Source organism: Medicago truncatula, chromosome 3 (genome assembly GCF_003473485.1).
Source record: "Medicago truncatula cultivar Jemalong A17 chromosome 3, MtrunA17r5.0-ANR, whole genome shotgun sequence".
Classification (NCBI taxonomy): domain Eukaryota; kingdom Viridiplantae; phylum Streptophyta; class Magnoliopsida; order Fabales; family Fabaceae; genus Medicago; species Medicago truncatula.
In genome coordinates this window covers 36509449-36531720 of record NC_053044.1, presented here as the reverse complement: position 1 = coordinate 36531720, position 22272 = coordinate 36509449, and the positions used below count along the sequence as shown (strand labels likewise).

At 34.0% G+C, this 22272-nt stretch overlaps 2 protein-coding genes and 2 long non-coding RNA genes across 5 annotated transcripts; 3 read left to right on the top strand and 1 right to left on the bottom strand.

Moving 5' to 3' along the window:
• Positions 1 to 335: 335 nt before the first annotated feature.
• On the bottom strand, positions 336 to 5759 carry LOC11411397 (mediator of RNA polymerase II transcription subunit 1). Its single transcript, XM_003601075.4, has 5 exons — positions 4682 to 5759; positions 3701 to 4473; positions 3511 to 3600; positions 1416 to 2168; positions 336 to 880 (listed from the first exon to the last, which is right to left on the bottom strand). Exons 1-5 carry the CDS (start codon positions 4779 to 4781, stop codon positions 740 to 742), a joined length of 1857 nt encoding a protein of 618 aa, XP_003601123.2. The 5' UTR covers positions 4782 to 5759; the 3' UTR covers positions 336 to 739.
• A 3443-nt stretch (positions 5760 to 9202) lies between these two features.
• On the top strand, positions 9203 to 10842 carry LOC11411396 (uncharacterized). The gene is made up of 4 exons (XR_003009981.2): positions 9203 to 9414; positions 9822 to 9979; positions 10572 to 10644; positions 10781 to 10842. It is a non-coding gene; the product is annotated as an uncharacterized lncRNA (long non-coding RNA).
• Positions 10843 to 11447: 605 nt separating this feature from the next.
• Positions 11448 to 12484, top strand: LOC120579696 (uncharacterized). Its single transcript, XR_005645449.1, has 3 exons — positions 11448 to 11673; positions 11928 to 12188; positions 12348 to 12484. It is a non-coding gene; the product is annotated as an uncharacterized lncRNA (long non-coding RNA).
• A 1592-nt stretch (positions 12485 to 14076) lies between these two features.
• On the top strand, positions 14077 to 21768 carry LOC11419987 (mitogen-activated protein kinase kinase kinase 1). 2 transcript variants are annotated; one of them, XM_013605369.3, is made up of 10 exons: positions 14077 to 15257; positions 16098 to 16182; positions 16376 to 16438; positions 17557 to 17714; positions 18476 to 18548; positions 18684 to 18743; positions 20113 to 20223; positions 20630 to 20657; positions 20785 to 20867; positions 21380 to 21768. In XM_013605369.3, the coding sequence occupies exons 1-9, from the start codon at positions 14350 to 14352 to the stop codon at positions 20853 to 20855; spliced, it is 1557 nt and encodes a 518-aa protein (XP_013460823.1). In that variant the 5' UTR covers positions 14077 to 14349; the 3' UTR covers positions 20856 to 20867; positions 21380 to 21768. The 2 variants fall into 2 exon arrangements, with proteins under 2 accessions (XP_013460823.1, XP_024635944.1); XM_024780176.2 differs by having other exon boundaries at positions 14079 to 15257; positions 20630 to 20867.
• Positions 21769 to 22272: the final 504 nt, after the last annotated feature.

Below are 22272 nucleotides of genomic sequence, written 5' to 3'. Positions count from 1 at the left end.
TGTCTTCGTTATGATTGAGAGAACAAAACAACGAATACCCAGTTGTGTTGTGTATAGAACAGAACAATCCTCTAGTCCCACGGATGAAACGAGGGAATGTTTGTAGTATTAGGGGTAATGTATTGGGCCCAATGTTTAACTTACATAATCGTATATCTGACTTTCACCCAAAAAAAAGGTTGAAAAAGGACGAAAAGAAAGTGACAGAAAACAGATTTAGACTTAGAATATGCATGATGTGTTTTCGTATCACATTCTTATTATAGAGAATTTTACACTGTTACGGTAGGTGCGATAAAAAGAAGTGAATTGATGACAGCAAAACAAAAAAAGCATCAACAAGAACTTAAATTGATAAACTTTTAATTTTGTTTGTTTGTAAATTTACCAAAAAAAGTCATAAACTTTTATCATTTAAAATCAAACCCTCTTGAAAGAAAAACGTATATGAAAGTACCCCAAAAGATGAAATTGCCCAGAACCTTCCTGCAGACAAAATAACCCCTACGCTACTACCTACCCAACCAACCTATTACTTTTACCACGCCTCAGAACAAAAAAAATCCCCTGTTAAGCAGGCAGGCAGGCTTGAGGCACCTGTAACTTATTGCAATATTTGCAAACGCATGGTTCCAAACAAAACCCACCCTCTTTTTTCCCTCCCAAATCACCAGCCTTCTATAAAATCAAAAGAGAAGAATGTTACTAGCCAGGATCTATTCATGATACAACCAATAGTTCAAACTTCAGATCCAGAGTCGGAAGTACTCGACCCAGCAGAAGCTCCATTCAAGTTAGTAGCATAAGATTCAAAAAATTTGGACAACTTTGGCTGCATGCCTGGGCATAGCTTTAATGTGGTGGTGCCCATTTTCAAGCACTGCAAAACAAAAGTCAACAAAGAATAAGTTTTAGTTCGGACCAACATGAATTGATAACACCATTAAATATCCAGAGCAAGGTCAATCAAAATTTATCAGAGCAAAGTCAATCAGAGCTACTACAGAATGCCTCTTGCTCAAGCATCAGATTTTCTATTATATATTCCATTCAATAAAGAAAACCCCCCTTTTTTCTAAATGGCAATGAAGAGAAACCTTTACCTTCAAAAGGGAAAATTTGATGAAATTAGATGAATCGTAAAACTTAGGTGCAATTACTTGTGTGCTGTTTTTACCGTTTCCTCTTCACAATTAACACATGGACTGTGTATCCAATCCAATAATATAAAGTAGTTACTTTAAGCTTAAATATAACTAAAATTTAATCCATGTGACATGTTATAATTGGATAACAAAAGACAAGGAACAACACCCCAGTTTCCCTTTAGAGAGACGCATAGAGACTTTCAGTAACTTCCAATTCATAATGAGCTCAATCAATAAAAAAAAGGAATAAAAGTAGTTGATGCTCACCTCCTGATAAAATGTATTGATCTCCTCTTCTGTGAGGCCTTCATCCTCATCACCAGAATCCTCCTCCCAGCCAAGAGAACGAAGAAATGCAACTTCTTCCTCATCAGGAGTTGAATCTTTCAATCTGATGTTGGGAAGTCTGTGATTCTCCAAATGGGCATTACCATTGCTAGTCATTTCAGTACTATTTCCAAGATCTTGAAGGCTTGCAGGGGGTCCAACTGCTTCCATATTCACTTCACCAGATTTGTCAGATGTGGCAGATGAAACCACGGAGCTAGAATCCGGAAGAACTGAGGAGTTCAGAGTTTTCCTTTTAATGAGATTGAAGAAATCATGTCGGCTCTTCACTTGAGAAGCAAACTGTTTCTTATCTGCAGTGGAACCTAATTTCAGGTCCAAAGAAGCTGGTTTCCGCTCTGTGGTGGATTTAATGTTATTGGTGTTCCTCAAAGGCGCAGAAGCAACTGCAGAAGGAACAGCCAGATGATTTCCGGGTTTGCTGTTAGAATAATTTGTTGGAGTTGAAGCATCCTTCGCCGTAGGAGAAACACCATTTTCCCATACCACAGATTTAAGATCAGTGAACTTTCCAGATGTCTTTGGAGCATCAACAACTTTGGCATTTCCATTGCGGACAGAATGATTAACAATATGCAATGCAGAGGGTTGCTGTGGCACACTCTTGGCAACCATATTCATCTCGGAATTTCTGAGTGTTGCCTTCGGCTTAGATTTTTCAGAATTATTAACCTGAAAAAATATCCCAAAATCACCAAGGATTTGAGAAAAAACCAATCATTTACAAAATCAAAATGATGACAACAAAAAAGATGTTACAAGTATAACAACTTCCAGTAATTATGACATGCAAAGAAAACCTGAGAAAAATTTCAATGGCATCCACAGGCTAAAAACAAAAGGAAAGGTTAATATTATATTACATAATTCAATGTTAGTGACATATATCCACAACCATCATAATTATACAACAGTGTGGCAGCAACCAGCTTGAGCATGCAAAAATCAGTATCCACTGATTAGTGTTTTGGTAGACATGATAGAAACCACAACACAAAGCATACAATATTGTTTTCCATTTGCCTAATAACCAAAGTAGAACATGGATGTAAAAATGGTAAACTTTGGCTCAACTTAAAAGATGAAACAAAAAAAGAATACAACACAACAGGCTATGTGGCTTCATTTTGTCAGTCAAATGCACTATAATGTGAATGTAATAAAAAAGGTGAAATCATGTAGCATTTGTAGAATTAACTGCGCATTCATAGACGTTGATTGGTGCACATTATACATGCAAGAATCGCTAAAACAAAAACCATCTGGTTATACAAGTGTTCTGCATCATGATTCAAATTCAGGCAACAAAATCACACCTAAGAAAGAAAAACCTGCAAAAGTTCAAGCTTCTGATGCTACTGCTACTAACAATCAAACTGTTCAAGCTTACAGACTAGAATTCTTACTTTAAATCCATGTTAGAATGGAAATATAACAGTTTAATGAAACAATAAAAAAGAGGGATGGGAAAATGCCAAATATGTGCTACTGATAGAGGGCGGCTAAGAGAGGGTAATAAATAGTAAACAACTTATGGCTTCTATAATACCAATCTAACCTTAAATTTAAGCAAGAAGCAATCAAATAAAAGAGACAAACACTGCAATGTTGATAAGTTATTTGCATTTTCCACATGCATTATAAACGCAGTAAGAAATAAACACTAACAAACTTCATGTCGTTAATTTCTTTGACATTGTGCTCATTCTAAGTCTAGTGTCCTCCCTAGAAACCCACCCTCAGTAAAGCATCAATTTTAAAACTTCTGGTACTTCTCAAATTTTCTATTTCAACTAGGTGTTTACCATTAAATAACGCCCCATAGCAAGAAAAAGAAATGGATCAAACGCAAGTGCAAAACCCCTTCAGGAAATCCTATGCCCTGGTAAAAGCTAAGACAGACCAATTTTCGCAATTCAAACAACAACCACCAAGCCTTATCCCACTAAGTGAGGTCGGTTAATTTTCGCAATTCAAACCAATAAAAAAATATTTCAAAAGGCAGTTTACTCACCAAAGCCTTAGGCATTGATGGTGTCACTGGAATCAACTGTCTTGACTGCTTAATAGCAAGTTCTTCAAGCCTTTGGGTTTTGACCGAAGCCTACAATTGATATACACATTATTAGCTGGTCATTTAAATAAATGAAATCATTATATTTAAAAGAATGATACAGAAAGTGACAGACAGCTAGCTCAACTACCTGAGGAATTGACTGAGATCGAGATGGAGCCTGCACCAAAGCTTCAGCCATGTTAAGACCAACTGATGTACTTGAAAGTACAGACCCAGAGGTTGGAGTAACAGTTTGTTGCGCTGTTGGAGACCCAGTACTACTGCTTCCAATCATAGAAGGTACTTCTGCTAGTGCAGAAGTCCATCCTTCTCCGCCAATCAAAGATGAACTGCCAACAGGTAGAGATTGACTGGCAGTACCACCCAAACCCAAAACAGGAGATGCAACTCTGCCTATTTCAGCTGAACCCGGCCTTTCATCTCCTCCAAGTGATGGAAAATCCTTATCAAAAACAGCTTTGTGAAAGCTGCTGCCAATACTACCCCCAGAAAGCACATCATTGCCGTTGCTCTGGTTGCAATTGCTACCAGATTTTGTATCTACTGTCCCTCTGTGGTTCACAGGCTCACTCTGCTTCCTGGAGACCAATGAATGAGAACGCCTCAAAGTATCCCTCTCTGTCCTTCCAGCGAAGAGGTCAGCCAATGGTTCAGAACAGTTACGATCCCAGTGGTCTAAAAAATGGGATCTATCTTTATCTCTATCCCTATCTCTATCACGGTCCTTATCACGATGATTTCTGTTGAAACTACTGTAAGCATGCTTTGCAGAGCCATTGATAGCACTCCTCCGAGAATTTGACGAAAATGTTCGTTCAAGAAACACGGAACGAGGACTATCAAAATCACCAGCTGTCTTAGAAGATCTATTCCTTGTATGATTGGCTACACTATGAGAATCTACACAACAATGTTAAACCTATTAATAAATAATTATTTCCCTTCCCCACAGAGATAACTTTCTCATATAATAAACTTATAAATACATTCCAAAGTTTTACATTTCACATGTAAGATTCTAATTCTACTATAAAATAATGCATGCTATTATAAATTGATAAAATTAAAGCATAAAAAACATGAAAACTGTCAAGGAAGTCAAAATTACCGGTATGATTAGAAGAAGATGCAAAATGGGGGGATGAACTGGCAACACTTCCAGCACTTCTCAACCATTGTGGAACTAAAGCAGGTTCACTTTTTTCCATAATGAAAACTGAACATCATCAGAATCAACCCAAAAAAATGCAGAACCACCTTCACCACCCCCAACCCTAAAACAACACCGCTGTTATACTCTGAATACTAACCTAAACTATTCACCCCTCATTTTCCCTCAGTTCTAGAAACCCTAAAAAATTAATCCCAAATTCACGGTTGTAACGGCTCCAACAACGCCGCAATCTCGAAACACAAGACAATGCCGTAAAAGAAAAGGTTCTCTAAACCTCCATCTTCAATTAGAAAGATTGATTCAACCAAAACCTAGAAAAATCAGAGAATCATAATCTCTATCTCTCTCCGTAGAGAAAATCGATTCTCACACCAAAAAGCACAATACGAAAACAATGATGAAACTCTTAACAATCGATTAACGAAACCATCCAAAGAATTAAGCACGAATTTATGAACCGATTGAAAACCCTATACAGGGTGAAAAATGCGTCACGAAAGAGAAACCCTAGAATTACACGCACGTGCAATAGTAACTATTCCAAAACCTAGGGTTCCAGAGAGAGAGAGAGGGAGAGAATTTTGGGAATCGAAAAACGAAAGCGAGAGAGAGAGAGAGAGAGATGGTTTCGATAACCCTAGAGAGTTTTTTAAAGCGAGTGAGTGATTTTGATTAATCGATGATAAGGATTAAAGAAACGCAACCGTTTCGATAACCGTTTTGAAATAAGAGTGTTGTTGTTGTTGTTGTGAGAATGCGTTTCGAGTTTTATCGCAAAGTGTTGTTGAATTGTGGAGAGTGTTGTTTGTTTTGGGAATGAGGTTGGTTTTTGTTTTTGTTGAGAGAAAGAAAATGAGTGTGTTGTTATGAGTAGAAGGAAGTTAGAAAAATAGGGTTTTGTTTTGTTGTTGATTTGTTTGTGCGATGTGGTGTGTGTGTGAGAGAAAGAGAGAGAGAATGCGAAATGGTAGTGTATAAAATTTTCTGTTAGTTTTGGGATACTCTTCAGAATTAATGAAACGTATCAAGAACACCTTCTTCAAATATACTATTTTTTAATTTAGGAAAATATTTATTTCATTTTACTATTTTATTGTGAAAAATAATATTATATGTGTGTGATTGACTAAAAGTCTGTGTGTGTGAAAAAAAGGAAATATCCCTCTCTAATTTTGTACCAAAAAGAGAGATATACCTCTCTAGTGTTATTCTGACTTTTCTTTTCCTAGTTGTAGCCTCTCAAATTCTAACCCTTACCGATCTTTCTTTGAACTTTCGTTTTTTTCTTTTCTTGTTGAAAAAGCCTAATGTTTGCGGTATGGTTGGTTGGGATAGTTCTTGACCACGGATGGACGGTGGGGGTGAGAGACATCCAAGCAAAATCTCTCACTCTTCTTTTGTTATAATACATGAAAAAAATATATATATAATCCTCTTGCATTTTAAGAATTAGGCAATGAAATGTTTAGATAAATATAATTCTTGCAACTAACATTTGTGAAAGTTGGATGAGCAAGTAGGATCACTAATAAGAATTTTTTTGGCGCCGATCTTAATCACGGTGATGAGATCATCCTTATTGTGGTAAAGAACGGCGAGGATAATCTTACATTTCATTGACTAGATCATCATTTTTTGTCAACTATGTTCCTTTATGGAGAAAATTGGCCAAATAGTCTGGTGATTTGTAGATGTTGATTGAACGGGAACAAAACACGTGAGTTGACAGTCAATAATGAAGGAAGGCACTATGTTCTTGATCAAAACAATACATTTTGTTTTGGCATAATGTGTAATGAAAGTCACATGACAGTGACACGTGAAACATAAACTTTTACGGGGTTGTCGGAAGTAACGAAAGAACTCACAACCTCATCGTCAGATAATTCCATGTGGGACATGGAAGTTATGAGTGGTAAAACTCCAAAAATAGGAGGTTGCTGCCACCATTTATGAATGTCAACCTTGACATGATGCGAGGACATTTTGACAAAGTCAATGATGTCGAGATAGTCCGACAAAGACTTTTTAGCTTTTCTGACTCTGTTGGGCTAATTCGAACATCTAGAAGGACGATGGTAAGAGGTATTCTTACAGTGAACATGTTATCTACCGTGAAGTAAGAAACAATGTTATAGTTTGATAGATGAGCATATATTGTCTCGTTCATTCGATTAGGAAAACGAGGTTTAACGGTCTCTAGAATACCTTTAGTGTCAATGTGAGGCCCAAAGAAAATAGTGAGAGGGTTTTTAACATCATAAGAGACATGAGTCATTACATGAGCCCATAAATTTTTGTTTGACTACATCCCATCAGTCATGGTCGATGATGAGATCTTTTAGCCAGAGCATTTATGAGCAGGGAATTCAAACGAAAGAAAACGCAAAAGAAACTTAGGATATTGAGAACCAACCTTTTATGGAAAAACACTTGAATAAAGGTGTAATGGTGAAAAAGTTGGTCTTCAAATTTTCAAAGGGTGCAAATACTCATCACACATTACTTTAGCACGAGATTCAAAATATGTGACCTTTGATTGAACTTGTGATGTGTGAAACAAGCAAATAAGAACTCGCCGATTTATATAAAATGAGTTAGCGTATGCTAGTCCACCATGTTTAAACATCGACGCCAAATTTCAACTATTCTGAAAATTAAAATAAATTTGTTGAGATAAACTCACACGAAAATGAGGACCTCATAAATCAGCTTACAATGTAGTACAATTTTCCTACAAATCGTTACATTTTAATCAATAATACAACAATGTTTCATACGAAAAAAGGGGCTTTGAAAACCATCACACAACATATACACGATGGTTTGACGAGTTGAAGGCATCCTAAAAAAACATTAGAATCAATAATATCATGATGTTTCCTTTCAACTTTAGTCAAAAGTTTATAATGACTAATATGTAAAAGGTAAATTAAAAATGGAAAATTCATCAAATATAGTTAGGTAGATCAGTTTAATAAAAAAATTCATAATTAAAAAAAAAAATCAAGATGGAAAAATCATCAATATCGAAGAAGGATGATTGATACTATAATTGTTGTTCAAATACGAGGATTGATATTGTATGTGCATATGCATGTATTTTTTTATTTTATTTTTTTAGTCTTCTGGCTATCAATAAAAAGGAGATTATGATAATGCAGAGTTCGACCGAGAGATAAATACAATTAGACTAAGAATTACAATGGTCAGGATTTGAGTTGTCCCAAACGATTTATCAGTCACCAGAGCTCGCTAATAACTTTAGTCTAATAAATTTATTATATATATATGAACTATGAATAATGAGTTTTAGTTATATATAATTTAAACTATTTGTGTTGGTTTGGTGGTATTGATTTGAGACCTTGGATCTTGCTTCTCCTCAAGTACTCATGTTCAATTATTCCAGGTAACAATTTGGTAGGACTAATTTAGCTTTTTCAAAAAAAGTTTTAATTTATCAAAGAATTAAATATTAAAAAAATTATTACGCATATAAAGGTCACTTTGACTTTGATCTCTCTAAAAAGATTTTTCTTTTAGTTTGTCTGTGCAACTTTAAAACAGTTTTAATTTCGTCTATCGTTAAACATTTCTTGTTGAAGTGGTCGAATTTAAGTGGCGTGTCATATGTCACCTAGACTTAACTTATGTTGATTCATTGAAATATATTACTAATTGGTTTTATTTTTTTGAAGAAATATTACTAATTGATTTTATTAATTATATATCTCTCTCTTTTTATTTGTTCTTGTAACAGAGAAAAATAAAAGTAGAAATTAGGGTTCATTGAAAGTGAAAGTGTTGATCCATGTTCCACAATTTTCTTCTTCTTATCATTCTTCTTCTTCTCACTACTCATCAGTCATCATCTATCTAAATCTATAAATAGTTGATTCACCATCCACACTCACCACCACTGTCCCACTACAACGAGTTCATGTATGCTCCATTTAGTTCATTTAGGGTATTGGATGAAAGACATGTGGCAAAAACAAATTCAATGGTGGACATTTAAAAATAAACAAAACATGTATTTTTTAATAAAAAAATAAGTGATAATACGTTTACACCCTCTTCTCACCTTGTGCCTTTCCCTCGTCATATCAGAAGAATCTTGTTCTCCCCTCTCCTCTCATCGTCATCAATCACCGTCGATCACTGTTGTTCATTCCAACTGCCGTCGTTTATCCCTAAATAACAACATCGCCCCTCTCTCCTCCTTTTTCATCGCCACTCATCCTCTAACCATCGTCTCACCATCGCCGTTTCAAACGAGTCCGTCACAACTGTTATTCTAACCCTCGTCCCATCGTTGTCATTTCAAACCAGCCTATTGCAAGTGTTATGGGTCATGATATATTGCTTTTTAAAACATCATAATTTTTGTCATGATATATTGCTTCACTCAACAAATGCATCTAGCATCCCGGCTTAAACCGATCTGCAAAAGACGTGAAATATGTTGTATTGAGTCTCGTCTCCGTATCTTCTAGCATAATGAAGTAACGAGTTAGAAAACATGAACAAACTAACCCATCATTGTTGAATGAATATAACAGGTCAGCACGGTGTATGAATCTTACTCTGATGAGCTGAAACTTAACTATACCTAGCTGAATCCAGCTCCAACAAGGAAAGCCCAGTCCAACCATCATTTTTGAGTAATATTGAACCCCAAAATTTATCTTTTTGTCTATCTATTTTGAACTTGTTATATTCTTTTCCTATCCTGAATTGCAAACCTATAGTGTGATTTATGAATGTGTTCATTTTGGATTATGATGCTATGCTTGTGGTCTGGACCTATGAAGCCATCTCAGTCTAATTTATAGATTGCTTACAAGATATTTAAATTTTATGTTAAGTAAACTCTTAGAACTTTATGATTCAAATTTATAGAGATTCCATAAGTTTACAAAAACTTTTGAATTTGACAACCTAGATGATAGGCAATGGAATGTGGCATGGACTGGACTGGAGCTATGAACCTGTCTTTGTATATCTTACAGAGTAAGCTCATGGTTCAAAATGAGATTTGTACTTTATACCCTTCTTCATGTCATTGCAGGATGAATCCAAGCTGTATATATTTATTGAGCTTGTAACGAAAGGTTCTCTTAGAAGCCTCTATCAGAGGTACACTCTTCGAGATTCCCAAGTATCTGCCTATACAAGACAGATTCTGCATGGTTTGAAATATCTTCATGATCAAAATGTGGTTCACAGGTAACTCCAGTTTTTTTCTTTTAATATACTTTTGTCTTCCTCTGTGTCTATATGATTACTGATTTTCTGTTAATTCTGATCTAGCATCATATGGTATGGTTCCCATTTCCAGAACAATGATGTCAAGAGTCCTGTCTATGGTTCTTGCTTCAAATGAGCTTTCACTTTTGATTACCGTCTCGTCATTTTTGTAAAGGTTTCAGCTTTGCTTGATCTCTTGTAATTGCAATATATCCGTCGTAAATAACCTGATGTGTTGTATTTTTTCTTGTAATTTGGGTGTCCCTTTCTCCCATTTTTGAGAAATATCACCTTATTTTCATCTCTCCGTATGCATTTATCTTATTCCAAATGCTATGAACTGTTCTACATATTTGGCCAAATTTGAGAGTTAAAGAAAGATGCGGAAAGAAGAAAAGTATCTAAAGGAAAAAGGATGGTCTTTCATCCCGTGATTTGCCATTGCATTTCTTTCTCGCCCCAAACAAATGCCTTTTCATACTAAGATCTTGTCTGAATTCTTGTATCAGTTGTATAATTAGGATGACACAATCATTATTAATATATTCTAATTATATCTCCCTAATTTAAGGGATATCAAATGTGCAAATATATTGGTGCATGCCAGCGGATCTGTCAAACTTGCAGACTTTGGGTTAGCAAAGGTATTCCTTAGTTTATACTTTACTTTATAGTGCTTTTATTTTCTTCGACATCTTAATTTCAGTTATAGATATCGGAACAACTAGCAATTACTTGGAATTTCCATTTTCTGATATTTCTCTATAAATTGCTTTTCAGGCAACCAAATTGAATGATGTTAAATCTGCAAGGGGACAACATTCTGGATGGCCCCTGAGGTTCGCCTTCAATCTTAACTTTTGAGTATTATACATACCTCTACACAAGATATATCAACGTTTTGCTAGAATGTTTGAGATTGCACATATGAAGAATAAGCTTCTATTCCAATGATTATTAATTATTAATCTGGGATATCATTGTCATATCATTGCTATTTTTTCTCCCATTACCTTTGGCATGTGTCAGTAAGGGTGATTTTACAATCCCTGATTATCTTTCTCTTTTCTGTTTCAAGAGGGAGCTCTTCAATTTTCATAATGTCTACTCGGATTTTAATTCCACTCCCGTTTTTTTTTTTTGTTTTGTTTACGTATTTGTCTCAACATAACTGTTTGCCCTTTCAGTTTTGTTAACCACGATCAAACAGTTCAGGCTACCCATTCTGATCCAAATTCTTAATTTTCCTACTTATTTGTAAATTAAATTGTGAATTTTGTTCATGTTCTATGTCATGTGTTTCCAATAACGTAGACATGTTGGTTGATTCTTAAAATGGTTACTTTTCCATGACATTGAAATATATCTAAAAATAACTAAGAAAAATGCATTAATGCTGGTTTTGACTTTTGATTTTTTGATTGATCTCTTTTAACAACAAATGCAGGCAATATTTAGAATTGGAAAAGGCGAGCGGCCTCATATTCTTTCGAGAGACGCAAAAGATTTTATCATGCAGTGCCTTCAAGTTAATCCTGATGATTGTCCTACTGCTGCTCAACTATTAAACCATCCATTTCTCCAAAAGGCCACTTTCCCGGTCTTCATCTCCTATTACATTCATGGCAGATAGGGTTAAAATTTGTCATCTTCAACTATGAAACATAATGAAGGTGAAGATTGTTACATGAAATCTCACTTTAATACTCTCTTTTCCTCAATTTACCATGATGACATTGGAATCGTATAAAAAACTATTGTTACCTCGAATTATGAACTATATTTTTTGCATCCAATGGGAAAATGATTGCATATAGGTTGAATTTATCTCTTTCAGTGATTTATTTGATTATTTTACTTTGCATATAGGTTGAATTTATCTCTTTCAATGATTGCAACTGTTGTTACCTCATGTTGTGGCATTCAGGGTTTGCTTGTTTGTAACTCAAGTAGATTTTTAAGCACTGCTTCGGATCAAGTGATGCGGAACTGCAGAGAGCCAAGTTATCAACTTAGCAACGTGTCTTGATGCTCTAATCTATGCTGAAAAAGATTATCCCTGCCATCCTCTCAAACGACCAAACCGATGAAAATAATGTATAGGGCTTAGCTTTAGGAACAACAGTGGCAAGAATCAGATAACCATTCATTCTTATTGTACATATTAATTTATTTAATTTTTACAGAGGTACATGTTATTTATTAGCATGCCATATTTTTTGTATATTTTATATTTTAAAGTTGTGTTTTTTACATTTTTCTTTTATTTCTTTTGTTTGAGTCCATGTTTGATGTTTCTCTCTGAGAATCTGGTATTTGATTTAGCGTGTTTGTTTTGGCTTTTCAGCAACAAAATGCACTTCTACAAACCTCAAAAGTGGAAATTGAGTTATCAATGTTGTTTGGTTTGACTTTTCAAAATTGCTTCTATCCTCCAAAAGCAATTCTCCTTAAAGCTACAATTCCTAGCTTTTGGCTTTCCTATAATCAATTCTACATAAAATTTAATATTTTAATTATTACAAACTATTATTTTCCTTTACTACCCTTTATCAATTCTCCTTCTTTTTGCTTTGTAATTAATTCGATGAACCAAATTTAATCAGAAAACAAATTAACCTCCGAAAAATATTTATGATCATAAGTTACCAAATTTTAGATTTTTCTTTACGGTGTCCCCATTCAGATTTATTGTATTTTTCTTTTACCTTTTCTTTTACGCTGTATTTTATCATTTTTGCAACTAATTCTAGTATTATTTAACTTAAATATATTTTATCAAAAAATATAAAATATATGAACAAATATTTTGTAAAAAAGTTAGTTTAATAATCGTATTTATTATGTTTTAAATTAATATATATATATATATATATATATAAAATCTATTTATTTAAATTAAATAATATATCTATATTTAATATTGATCTACATATACATTCAACTATGCACATTTACTTGAATTTAGCTATGTCTATTTTAGTAATTATAGATTCAAAAACAATTTTGATAAAAACTATCCAAACAACATTCAGTTTGTTTAATCAATTCTGCATTATTGTATCCAAACATAAATCAATTCTCTCAAAATCAATTCTGTCAGAATCAATTATATCAGAATCAATCCTATCCAAAGCTGAACCAAACACACACTCTTATATATCTTGAAGTTCGGCTGGGTATGAGTACTCTCTAGACAAAATTTATTTAACATTTGCATTTATTTTTAAATGAATTAATATAAAAACACGACATAGTTGAGTGATTGAATGATAGATATATACTCAACCAAACTACAAACGTACCAATACCATTGTATTCAGCTTAATATAATGCATTGTTCCATTCATATATAATTGACTCATGCAGCATGAAAAACTTCAATTATGTATGCGTAATGCTTTATCACTTATTTTAAGTCCGGTTTAATGCATTTTTGATTCCCTATTTTTAAAACTACTCTTTTAGTTCCCCTATTTTATATTTTTTTAGTTTTTTTAATTCTCATCAATTTTGATGATTTGCCACTATCATTAATAATGTGTCGGTGACGTGACGATGTGCGTTGGCTAATTCAACTTTCATGATTAATTATATACAAAATGTAAAAACTGATTGATTACTAATTAAAAAACAAAAATTATTAAATTAAAGTATGAATGAATTTTAAAAAAAAAAATATTAGCACCGTTTTTTTTTCTTTTCTAAAAAAGAATTAAATCCAAAGATGAAATAAAAAATATTCATTTCGTCAAACAAAGGTACTTTAATAATTTAATCAAACATAAAAATAAAATACTCCTCCATTTTAAAATGAGTGTCGTTTTAGTAAAAAAAAATTATTTTAAAATGAATGTTACTTTCAGTTTCCAATGCAATAATAACTTTATCTTTTCAATTGCACCATTCAATTAATATTATGTTACACTGCTTTCAACGTATTATTTCTTCTTTAATGGAAAACAAATCAATAGTTGATTAAGATAATTTGATAAAATTGCTACGATATTCGACTACTTTATTCAATTCCTTAATTTGTGTGCAATTGGCTAAAACATATTCATTTTGAAACGGAGGGAGTAAAATAATTCCCGGGAGCAGCCAGAGCAAAGCGTTGGTTTGGTCGTCCATATGGCAATGGCAGCGCGTTTTTTTTGATCTCTGTTCTTTTTCCTTTTCAACCAAAACTCGCTTCCTCTTCTTCACCAAAAGACTCTTTCACTGGTCCCCTCTGGCCCTCTCTTCACTTCTTCTTTCTCGCTCCTCAAAACCAAACACACCAAATACAAAATTTCCCTCCAACTTTCTCTTTCTGTTACACTTTTACATGGATCAAACTTTAATTCTCAATGCATCATATTTTCTACCATAACAACCTAACCAACATCATGGATTCAAAGAAGCTTCGAAGAAAACCTAAACTCGAGCGTCGTAATGCCCAAAAGTACACCGATTACGACGCTGGATCATCTTCATCTTCATTCGATGATTCATCCGGTTCACTTTACACTCGTTCTATGGAGTTATACGACCGAACTAGCTTCCGTATTGAAGGAGTAGAAGGTGAGTTTGATCGAATTTGTAGGAGTTTAGGACTTTCTGGACCCGAGGATTTTGCTATTCCTGCTGCTGCTTGGGAAGCCATGAAGATTCGATCCAATTCGGATGGTCTTCCCAGTTTGAAGCTTGATGAGCTTGATTTGAAGGAGAAGAAGGTGAATGATATGAGAGAATTAGAAAATAAAGGTGAATTGAACAAGAAATGTGAAGATAGGGATATGATTAGGGTTAGGGTTAGAGATGAGGTTGATGACAGTGTTGTTGTTGTTAGTAGTAGTGGTGGTATTAATGGAATTCGTCCACCGATGATTAAGCCGCCACCTGGGATGAGAGTTCCGGTTGTTGTTGATAACACGTGTTCCACTTGGGATCTTTTGAAGGATTTGGCTCCGGTTGGGGAAGGGGAAGAAGAGGGTTTTGACCGGGAAGTGGAGGAGAATGAAGGTGAGGAAGTTGGTAGAGAAGAGGGGGTGGTGGATAATGAGGCAAGGATTGATGCGATTGTTGCTGGTCTTATGGAATCAAGTTTGTTTAGTACTTCAAATGAAGATGATTCTTCTAGTACTGCTACAGAACCTAGATCGAACAATGTATCTCCAAACGGGAGAATTAATCGTTTCATTACGCCTGGAAGCTGGCAAAAGGGTGGCTTTTTGGGGGGTGGTTCATTTGGATCTGTCTATGAAGGAATTTCTGAGTAAGTGTAATCAATCCCTTTACTTTACTTTAGCATACAAGCTCGTTTGTGTATTTTACTTTTTTTAATTTTTTTTTGTTATGCTTCTTTGCTGTAATAGTAATAATTTAGTATATGTCACATGCTGGTAGGGAAATTCCATATTTGAATCATGAATGAGAGTGGGATAGGATTAGACTGAGTTTAATGCTTAGGTAGTTGGGGAATTTATGACTGGGAAGACTAGTTCATTTCAAGAATATTGCTAGGTGTTTTTTTTTTGGATATGAAAACAAAATAGGAAACACTTTGCTGTTGCTATCTCTTTCAATATGCTGGGCTGGAATGAAGATTTTCTTTAAAAGCAGGATGCGAGAAATATTCTCATTTCTGCTTTACTAACATTTATTCTCTCGAATAATCATTTTCAAAATTAAAGTGAATTGGCTAGTTGAATCTGACAGTCAATGCATGTTGCACTAATTACTCAAAAATCACTAGTTTGTATCCTGTAACAGATTTTTTTTTTTGGGTAGAAGGGGGCGAGGTTTCTCAGACATAGCAGTATGTAGGATAACATTGTCAACTCTTTTCATGATTTTGCCTTTTAATGTAGTTTACTTTTTGACTACAATAGGATCACAAGGGTTTTCGAACTCTCCAAGTGGGCGGGAGCTTTATAGCTCCAAGTTGACCCACCCCTATTTGCATTTGAGTTTCTTTTTCTTTTGGATTTTTTTGTATGAAGCTCAAGATCAAAGCTTTTCTCAGTGTGATGATTGTACTGATTATTTAGTCGCCTATTTTATGCTATAAGTGATAACTACTACCTTGTTATTCATATCTTCTGAATAACTGCAGTGATGGATTCTTTTTTGCTGTAAAAGAAGTTTCCTTGCTTGATCAAGGGGAACAGGGAAAACAAAGTGTCTATCAACTGGAGCAGGTGCCACGCTTATTATTTTATCACTTATTACACTTCACTTTTCCGATATTGAGCATTCATTGATAACGAATAAATAAGAAGTTTTCTTACATAACTATAGTCCTATTTTATGCAACATGTCGAATTGTTTGAGAGATTGTTGGTCCTCTTACTATATTTACTTTCTCACATTATTCATTCTCTTTTCTCTCAGGAAATTGCACTTTTGAGTCGTTTTGAACATGATAATATAGTTCAATACTATGGCACTGAAATGGTATGGTACTTTCTTGTTGTCCAGTCTTTTCTTTTACTTATAAGTGCAATTTGAACTTTTATTGCTGTTTACCATTGTAGAATCTATGTTGTTCCGTCTTGTCTTCTTCTTTCATGCTGACTTTGGTACTTTCTTGTTGTTAATTGTTGAATTTGTGAATGACATTACAGATTAAGTCAAACTTAAAAGGTCCTTATGCATCTCAAAATTTTTACAATATTTTCTAGTATAAGTAAAATGTTTGTGAATAAAGTCTGTCGATTTTGAACTTGTTATACTCTTGTTCTATCCTGAATCATAAACCTATATTGTGATATTTGAATTTGTTCATCAACTTTGAATTGTGATGCTATGTTGGTTGTCAGGTCTGGACCTATCAAACCGTCTGAGTTTAATTTATAGGTTGCTTAAAATATTTAAATTTTATATTAAGTAAACTCTTACAACTTTACGCGTCAAATTTATTGTGATTCCAAAAATTTAAGAAGACTTTCTAGTTTGACAACCTAGATGATAGGCAATGAAATGTGATTTGGACCGGTGCTAAGAACCCATCTTAATTGATCGTTTTCCTACTAAATATTGTCTTGAGTAAATTCACAAGACAATCTTGATGATAGGCAATGAAATGTAGTCTATTACTTGTACCACAAAGGATCCACAAGAGTACTATACAATAATTAGCAAAGATGAAGATTCAGACCAGACACTTAATAGAAGTAGAAACCGCCATTGTTAAACCTTGATAGAGGTTGTAACTGTATTCAGTTAGAGAAGAGAGAGAGAGAGAAGAGAGGAAAATTAGAGATTCTCATTATGATGAATAACAGAGGATACAAGTATTTATAGGCACATGCCAAGTGCAATGAATAAGTGACACATGTCACTGACTTATAGGCTAAATCTAAACTAAGTGTAAACTAAGATAAGCTACAATAGCAGAATATTACAAGGCTAATCAATACTCTTAACAATACTAAACATTTTTGCAACATATTAGCACCTTATTGCTATCATTTTCATTTGGGTAGCAGTGTTTGTTGTCTGTATTTGTACATCCAACAGAGTACGAATCAAAATAAATTTTGTACTTTATACCCTGCTTGATGTTATTGCAGGATGAATCTAAGCTTCATATCTTTATTGAGCTTGTAACCAAAGGTTCTCTTAGAAGCCTCTATCAGAGGTACACTCTTCGAGATTCCCAAGTAGCTGCCTATACAAGACAGATTCTGCATGGTTTGAAGTACCTTCATGATCAAAACGTGGTTCACAGGTAGCTCACAATTTTTTTTCTTAAATTACTTTTATTTTCCTTTATGCATATATGATTACTGATTTTCTGTGTTAATTCTGGTCTTGCATCATATGGCATGGTTCCCATTTCTGTAATAGTGCTGTCAAGAGTCCTGTCTATGGTACTTGCTTTCCTTGCTTAAAATTAACTTTCACTTTTGATTAACGTCTCATCGTTGCTATATAAATATTCTTTGTAAATTTTTCAGTTTTGCTTGCTCTCTCTCTCTCGTAACTGCAATATAAATATTTGTTGCAAATAACTTGATGTATCTGTTTAATTTTTTCTTTTTTGATGCATTTGTTTAAATTTTCTTCTTGTTATTTGGACGTGTCTTTATTCCCTGTGGCAATATAGCTTCATTTTTATCGCTCCATATGCATTTAGCTTGTTTCAAATACTCCCCAGGGTAAAAGGATGATTTTTCATCCAATGATTGCCATTGCCATTCCTTTCTTGCCCCAAACAAATGCCTTTTGTGGTAGGAATTGAGCTTTGAATGTGAATTTTCTGATGATTAAAGAAGGAACATCATGTTCATCAATATCAGAATAAGTGCAAGAGTTTGAATAGTTACAATACAATTGGGATTTTCAGTTTTGAAAAAATTATTTGTTGGAGTTTTTTCTGAGTTAAGCCCATCATGTCTTTGAGATCTTCTCTGCATTCCTGTATCAGTTGTGTAATTAGGATGAAACAATCATTATTAATATAATCTAATTATATTTCTCCAATTTAAGGGATATCAAATGTGCAAATATATTGGTGCATGCAAGTGGATCTGTCAAACTTGCAGATTTTGGGTTAGCAAAGGTATTCCTTAGTTTATACTTCTCTTTCTAGGGCTTTTATTTCTTCAACATCTTAATTTCAGTTATAGATATCTAAACAACATGCAATTACTTGCAATTTCCATTTTCTGATAATGCTCTATAAATTGCTTTTCAGGCAACCAAATTGAACGATGTTAAATCATGCAAGGGAACAGCATTCTGGATGGCCCCTGAGGTTTGCCTTCAATCTTAACTTAATGAACGAAAATACTGATTAATGGTTCAAACATTCAAATTTATTTCATGGAGTGTACATAGTTCCAACTTCTACATAAATTAACATTTTTTTTTTTTATGAAAATTTAATCAACAGTTATTATGTTAATAGCCTGGATGCAGAACTCTAGCTTGATTTTCTACTCTTCTTCAGACGAGGACTGAACACATTAAATGAAATTGCATTATACTAAACTGTGAATATTTATTGTGCTATGGGTCTAAAACACTAAATGCTTTTACTTATCTGTGAAGTTGGTGGTATTCTCACGTAGAATTCAAGGATCATATTATAGCGTCACAAAAGTAACCTACATAGTTTCATGGGATTATGTTGGGCTCTGTTAATACTTAATAGGTTACTTGATAAATTGACACAATGAAACTCTTGCATGTTGAATTTATACAACTCTCTCCCGCTTTGTCCCATTTATTTGCCACGAGACTTGATCGATGTGATGAACAAATTGATATAACTATTGACAGTGATGCAGTGATCACGCGTAATCTGTTTCAAGAATTCATTGTCATGAACTTATAATTGGTATTGACAATAACAAAACAGCTAAAACTATTCCTGCCATATTAAACCAATAGAAAATGAAATTAAGGGCTAACTTTGGAGCGGGACATTAGATTGTGTCTATGTTGCAATTAGAGGCTTTTGAAACTTGAAACTTTCTAAAATTATCTGGCTTGGGTGTTTAATCTTTTAATTTCTTGATAGCATAGCTATTGATTATTGTATATAGTGAAACTAGTTTTTGAGAAGTGTGTGTAGTTAAGACAACTGCTTTGTTTATACGTACATGAGCATAATAATCACATTTCTATACACCATTGGTGCAATGCATGTGTGAAGAATGAGTTTCTATTCTCACACTTTTCCGCAAGCTGGAACATGCATGCCACATGCACATAGTTTGTTAAAATAAATTCAAACTGAGGTCCCCCAAGAGATTTAGTAATTATACCCATTAATTGGTCGTTGAAGTTGATAACTTATTGTGATTTCTCTTGAAATAAAAGGACTGTTTTTCTCATCAAATGTCTCCCAAAATATGCATTTGCCATTTTATCCTTTCATTTAAAACAAAGCTAGGAGCAATATGTAGAGAAGCTTGATTATCTCATACTAATTCCACGCTCATGATGTCTCCTAGTTGAAGTTCTTGAAGTAACTATTTTAGCTACACAAGTTTTAATGTTGTTTCCTCCATGGCACTGTATTCTATCTCTGACAGAAAATATAACAACATTTTGCTAGGATTTTTGAGATTGAACATGTGAAGAATGAGCTATTCTAATTATTAATCATGTATATGCAGGTTGTGAGAGGAAAGAACAAAGGTTACGGGCTTCCAGCCGATATTTGGAGTCTGGGATGCACTGTTCTGGAGATGCTAACGGGCCAAATTCCGTACTCCAATTTGGAACCCGTATGTGTCATATTATTTTTGCTCCCATTAGGGAGAGCTTCTTCAATTTTCAAAGTTTCAGTTTGGATTTTAATTCCACTCACCGTCTTTTTCGGTTCTCGTGTTTGCCTCTACATAAGTTTTTGCCTTTGTATTTTGTTAACCATTATTAAACAGTTCAGGCTACCCATTTTGCTCCAAATACCTAATTTTCCTGCCATTTATTTGTAAATTAAATTGTGGTTTTTTTTCATGTTCTATGTCTAGTGTTTCCTATATAACATAGAAATGTTGGTTGATTCTTATGTTATAAAAACAAAATGGATACTTTTCCATGAAATATTAAAATTTATCTATAATATCTACCAAAACTGCATTAATGCTGGTTCCGACTTTTGATTTTTTGATTGATCTCTTCTAATAACAGATGCAGGCATTATTTAGAATAGGAAAAGGTGAGCCACCTCTTATTCCTGATAGTCTTTCAAGAGATGCAAAAGATTTTATCATGCAGTGCCTTCAAGTTAATCCTGATGATCGTTTTACTGCTGCTCAACTCTTAAACCATCCATTTCTCCAAAGGCCACTTTCCCAGTCTTCATCTCCTTACATTCATGGCAGAAGGGGTTAAACTTTGTCATCTTCAACTATGAAACATAATGAAGGTGAATATTTTGACATGGCATCTCACCTTGATGCTTTGATTTCCTCTTTATATCATGATGACACTGGAATCAATTATAAAACTGTTTTCATACCTTTCAAAAGAATTCCCATTCATAACTAATGAGCAATGACATGGACAAAAAATAGGGAAGATGTTTAAAATTCCAGTTTTGGTCTTCTTGTTGCACATAAATTTTTTATATTTAATTGGGTAGGGTTCAAGTGTGATTTCACTCTTATTTGGGAGTGAATTTTGTTGCGAGAATAACCGACAAACTACGAAAAGGAATAAAAATGTTTTAACCAGTCTCCGGTGGAATTTTGAAATGATGAACAATATTGTATGCATGCATTGGGAAAATCATTGTAACATAACATGGATTGAATTTATCTCTTTCAGTGGTTTGTTTGATTATTTTACTCTTGCATATTACACTGCATGTAGCGAAGTAATATTTCCAATTTCCACTCTTAAAATTGCTGGAGTTGACCCGGGGTACATTTTTTGCAGCAATTGTTGCTTTGCTCATGTTGTGCCATTCAGAGTTTGCTTGTTTTTAACTCAAGTAGATTTTAAGCACTGCTTTGGATCGATTGATATGGAGCTCCACAGATGATGATTTGTCCTCTGAAGCAAAGACAATGTCAAGTTGAAAAGTTACCCCCGCCTTCCAGTCAAATGAGCCAACTGATGAAAAAAATGCAGAGCTTAGATGTTGGAACTACAGTGGCAAGGATCAGATAACCATTCTTACTGTACATATTATTTATTAGCATGTCATTTTTGTGTTTATTTTTATTTTCAAAGTTGTGTTTTTCATATTTTTTGTTTTTTGAATCCATGTTAATGTTTTTCTCTGAAAATTTGGTTGAATATAATGAAATGTTCAATTCATATAACCGACCCACACAACACGACAAATTTCAGTTGTTTCTCCTAGGGCTCGCGGACTGCAGGAGTTCTGTTTATATCACCGAAGTACTTGAATGTACTCCTTGCACTGTCTGAAAATTTGATCTTCTGAGAAGACCAATGCATAAAAATGGTTCAATACTGGTTGAGGAAAAAAAAAACCTTAATATCTTCCTTTACATTTTAGAGTTTTGTTTTGCCTTCAAGGTGATAACAAGAAAATTCGTAAAGCAATTGGCCAACCATACGGTCCCGTCCAAATAGAACTTACAAGTGCAGTGAGGCAACGGAGTTTACCAAGTTTATATTTTAATTTTTTTAATTTTTTTTATATAGAAAATAAAATAAATGGTTGAATTCACACATAATCTTAAACCAATATTGGTGGAACAAAAGTAACCAAAAAAAACAAACCAATATTGGTGTAAATACTTTATTTTTTTGAGAGAATTAGTGTGTAAATACTTTTTTTTTTTGAAGGATAGTGTGTA

What these genes read in the sequence shown, in the direction of transcription:
- LOC11411397 (XM_003601075.4), bottom strand. Translation starts at nt 4,781, where the DNA reads ATGGAAAAAAGTGAACCTGCTTTAGTTCCACAATGGTTGAGAAGTGCT. An exon ending in ATCTTCTTCTAATCATACCG is followed by an intron (nt 4,474 to 4,681) that starts GTAATTTTGACT and finishes ATTGTTGTGTAG; the next exon opens with ATTCTCATAGTGTAGCCAAT. An exon ending in CATCAATGCCTAAGGCTTTG is followed by an intron (nt 2,169 to 3,510) that starts GTGAGTAAACTG and finishes ATATTTTTTCAG; the next exon opens with GTTAATAATTCTGAAAAATC.
- LOC11419987 (XM_024780176.2), top strand. Translation starts at nt 14,350, where the DNA reads ATGCATCATATTTTCTACCATAACAACCTAACCAACATCATGGATTCA. An exon ending in CAGATTTTGGGTTAGCAAAG is followed by an intron (nt 18,549 to 18,683) that starts GTATTCCTTAGT and finishes ATTGCTTTTCAG; the next exon opens with GCAACCAAATTGAACGATGT. An exon ending in CATTCTGGATGGCCCCTGAG is followed by an intron (nt 18,744 to 20,112) that starts GTTTGCCTTCAA and finishes ATGTATATGCAG; the next exon opens with GTTGTGAGAGGAAAGAACAA.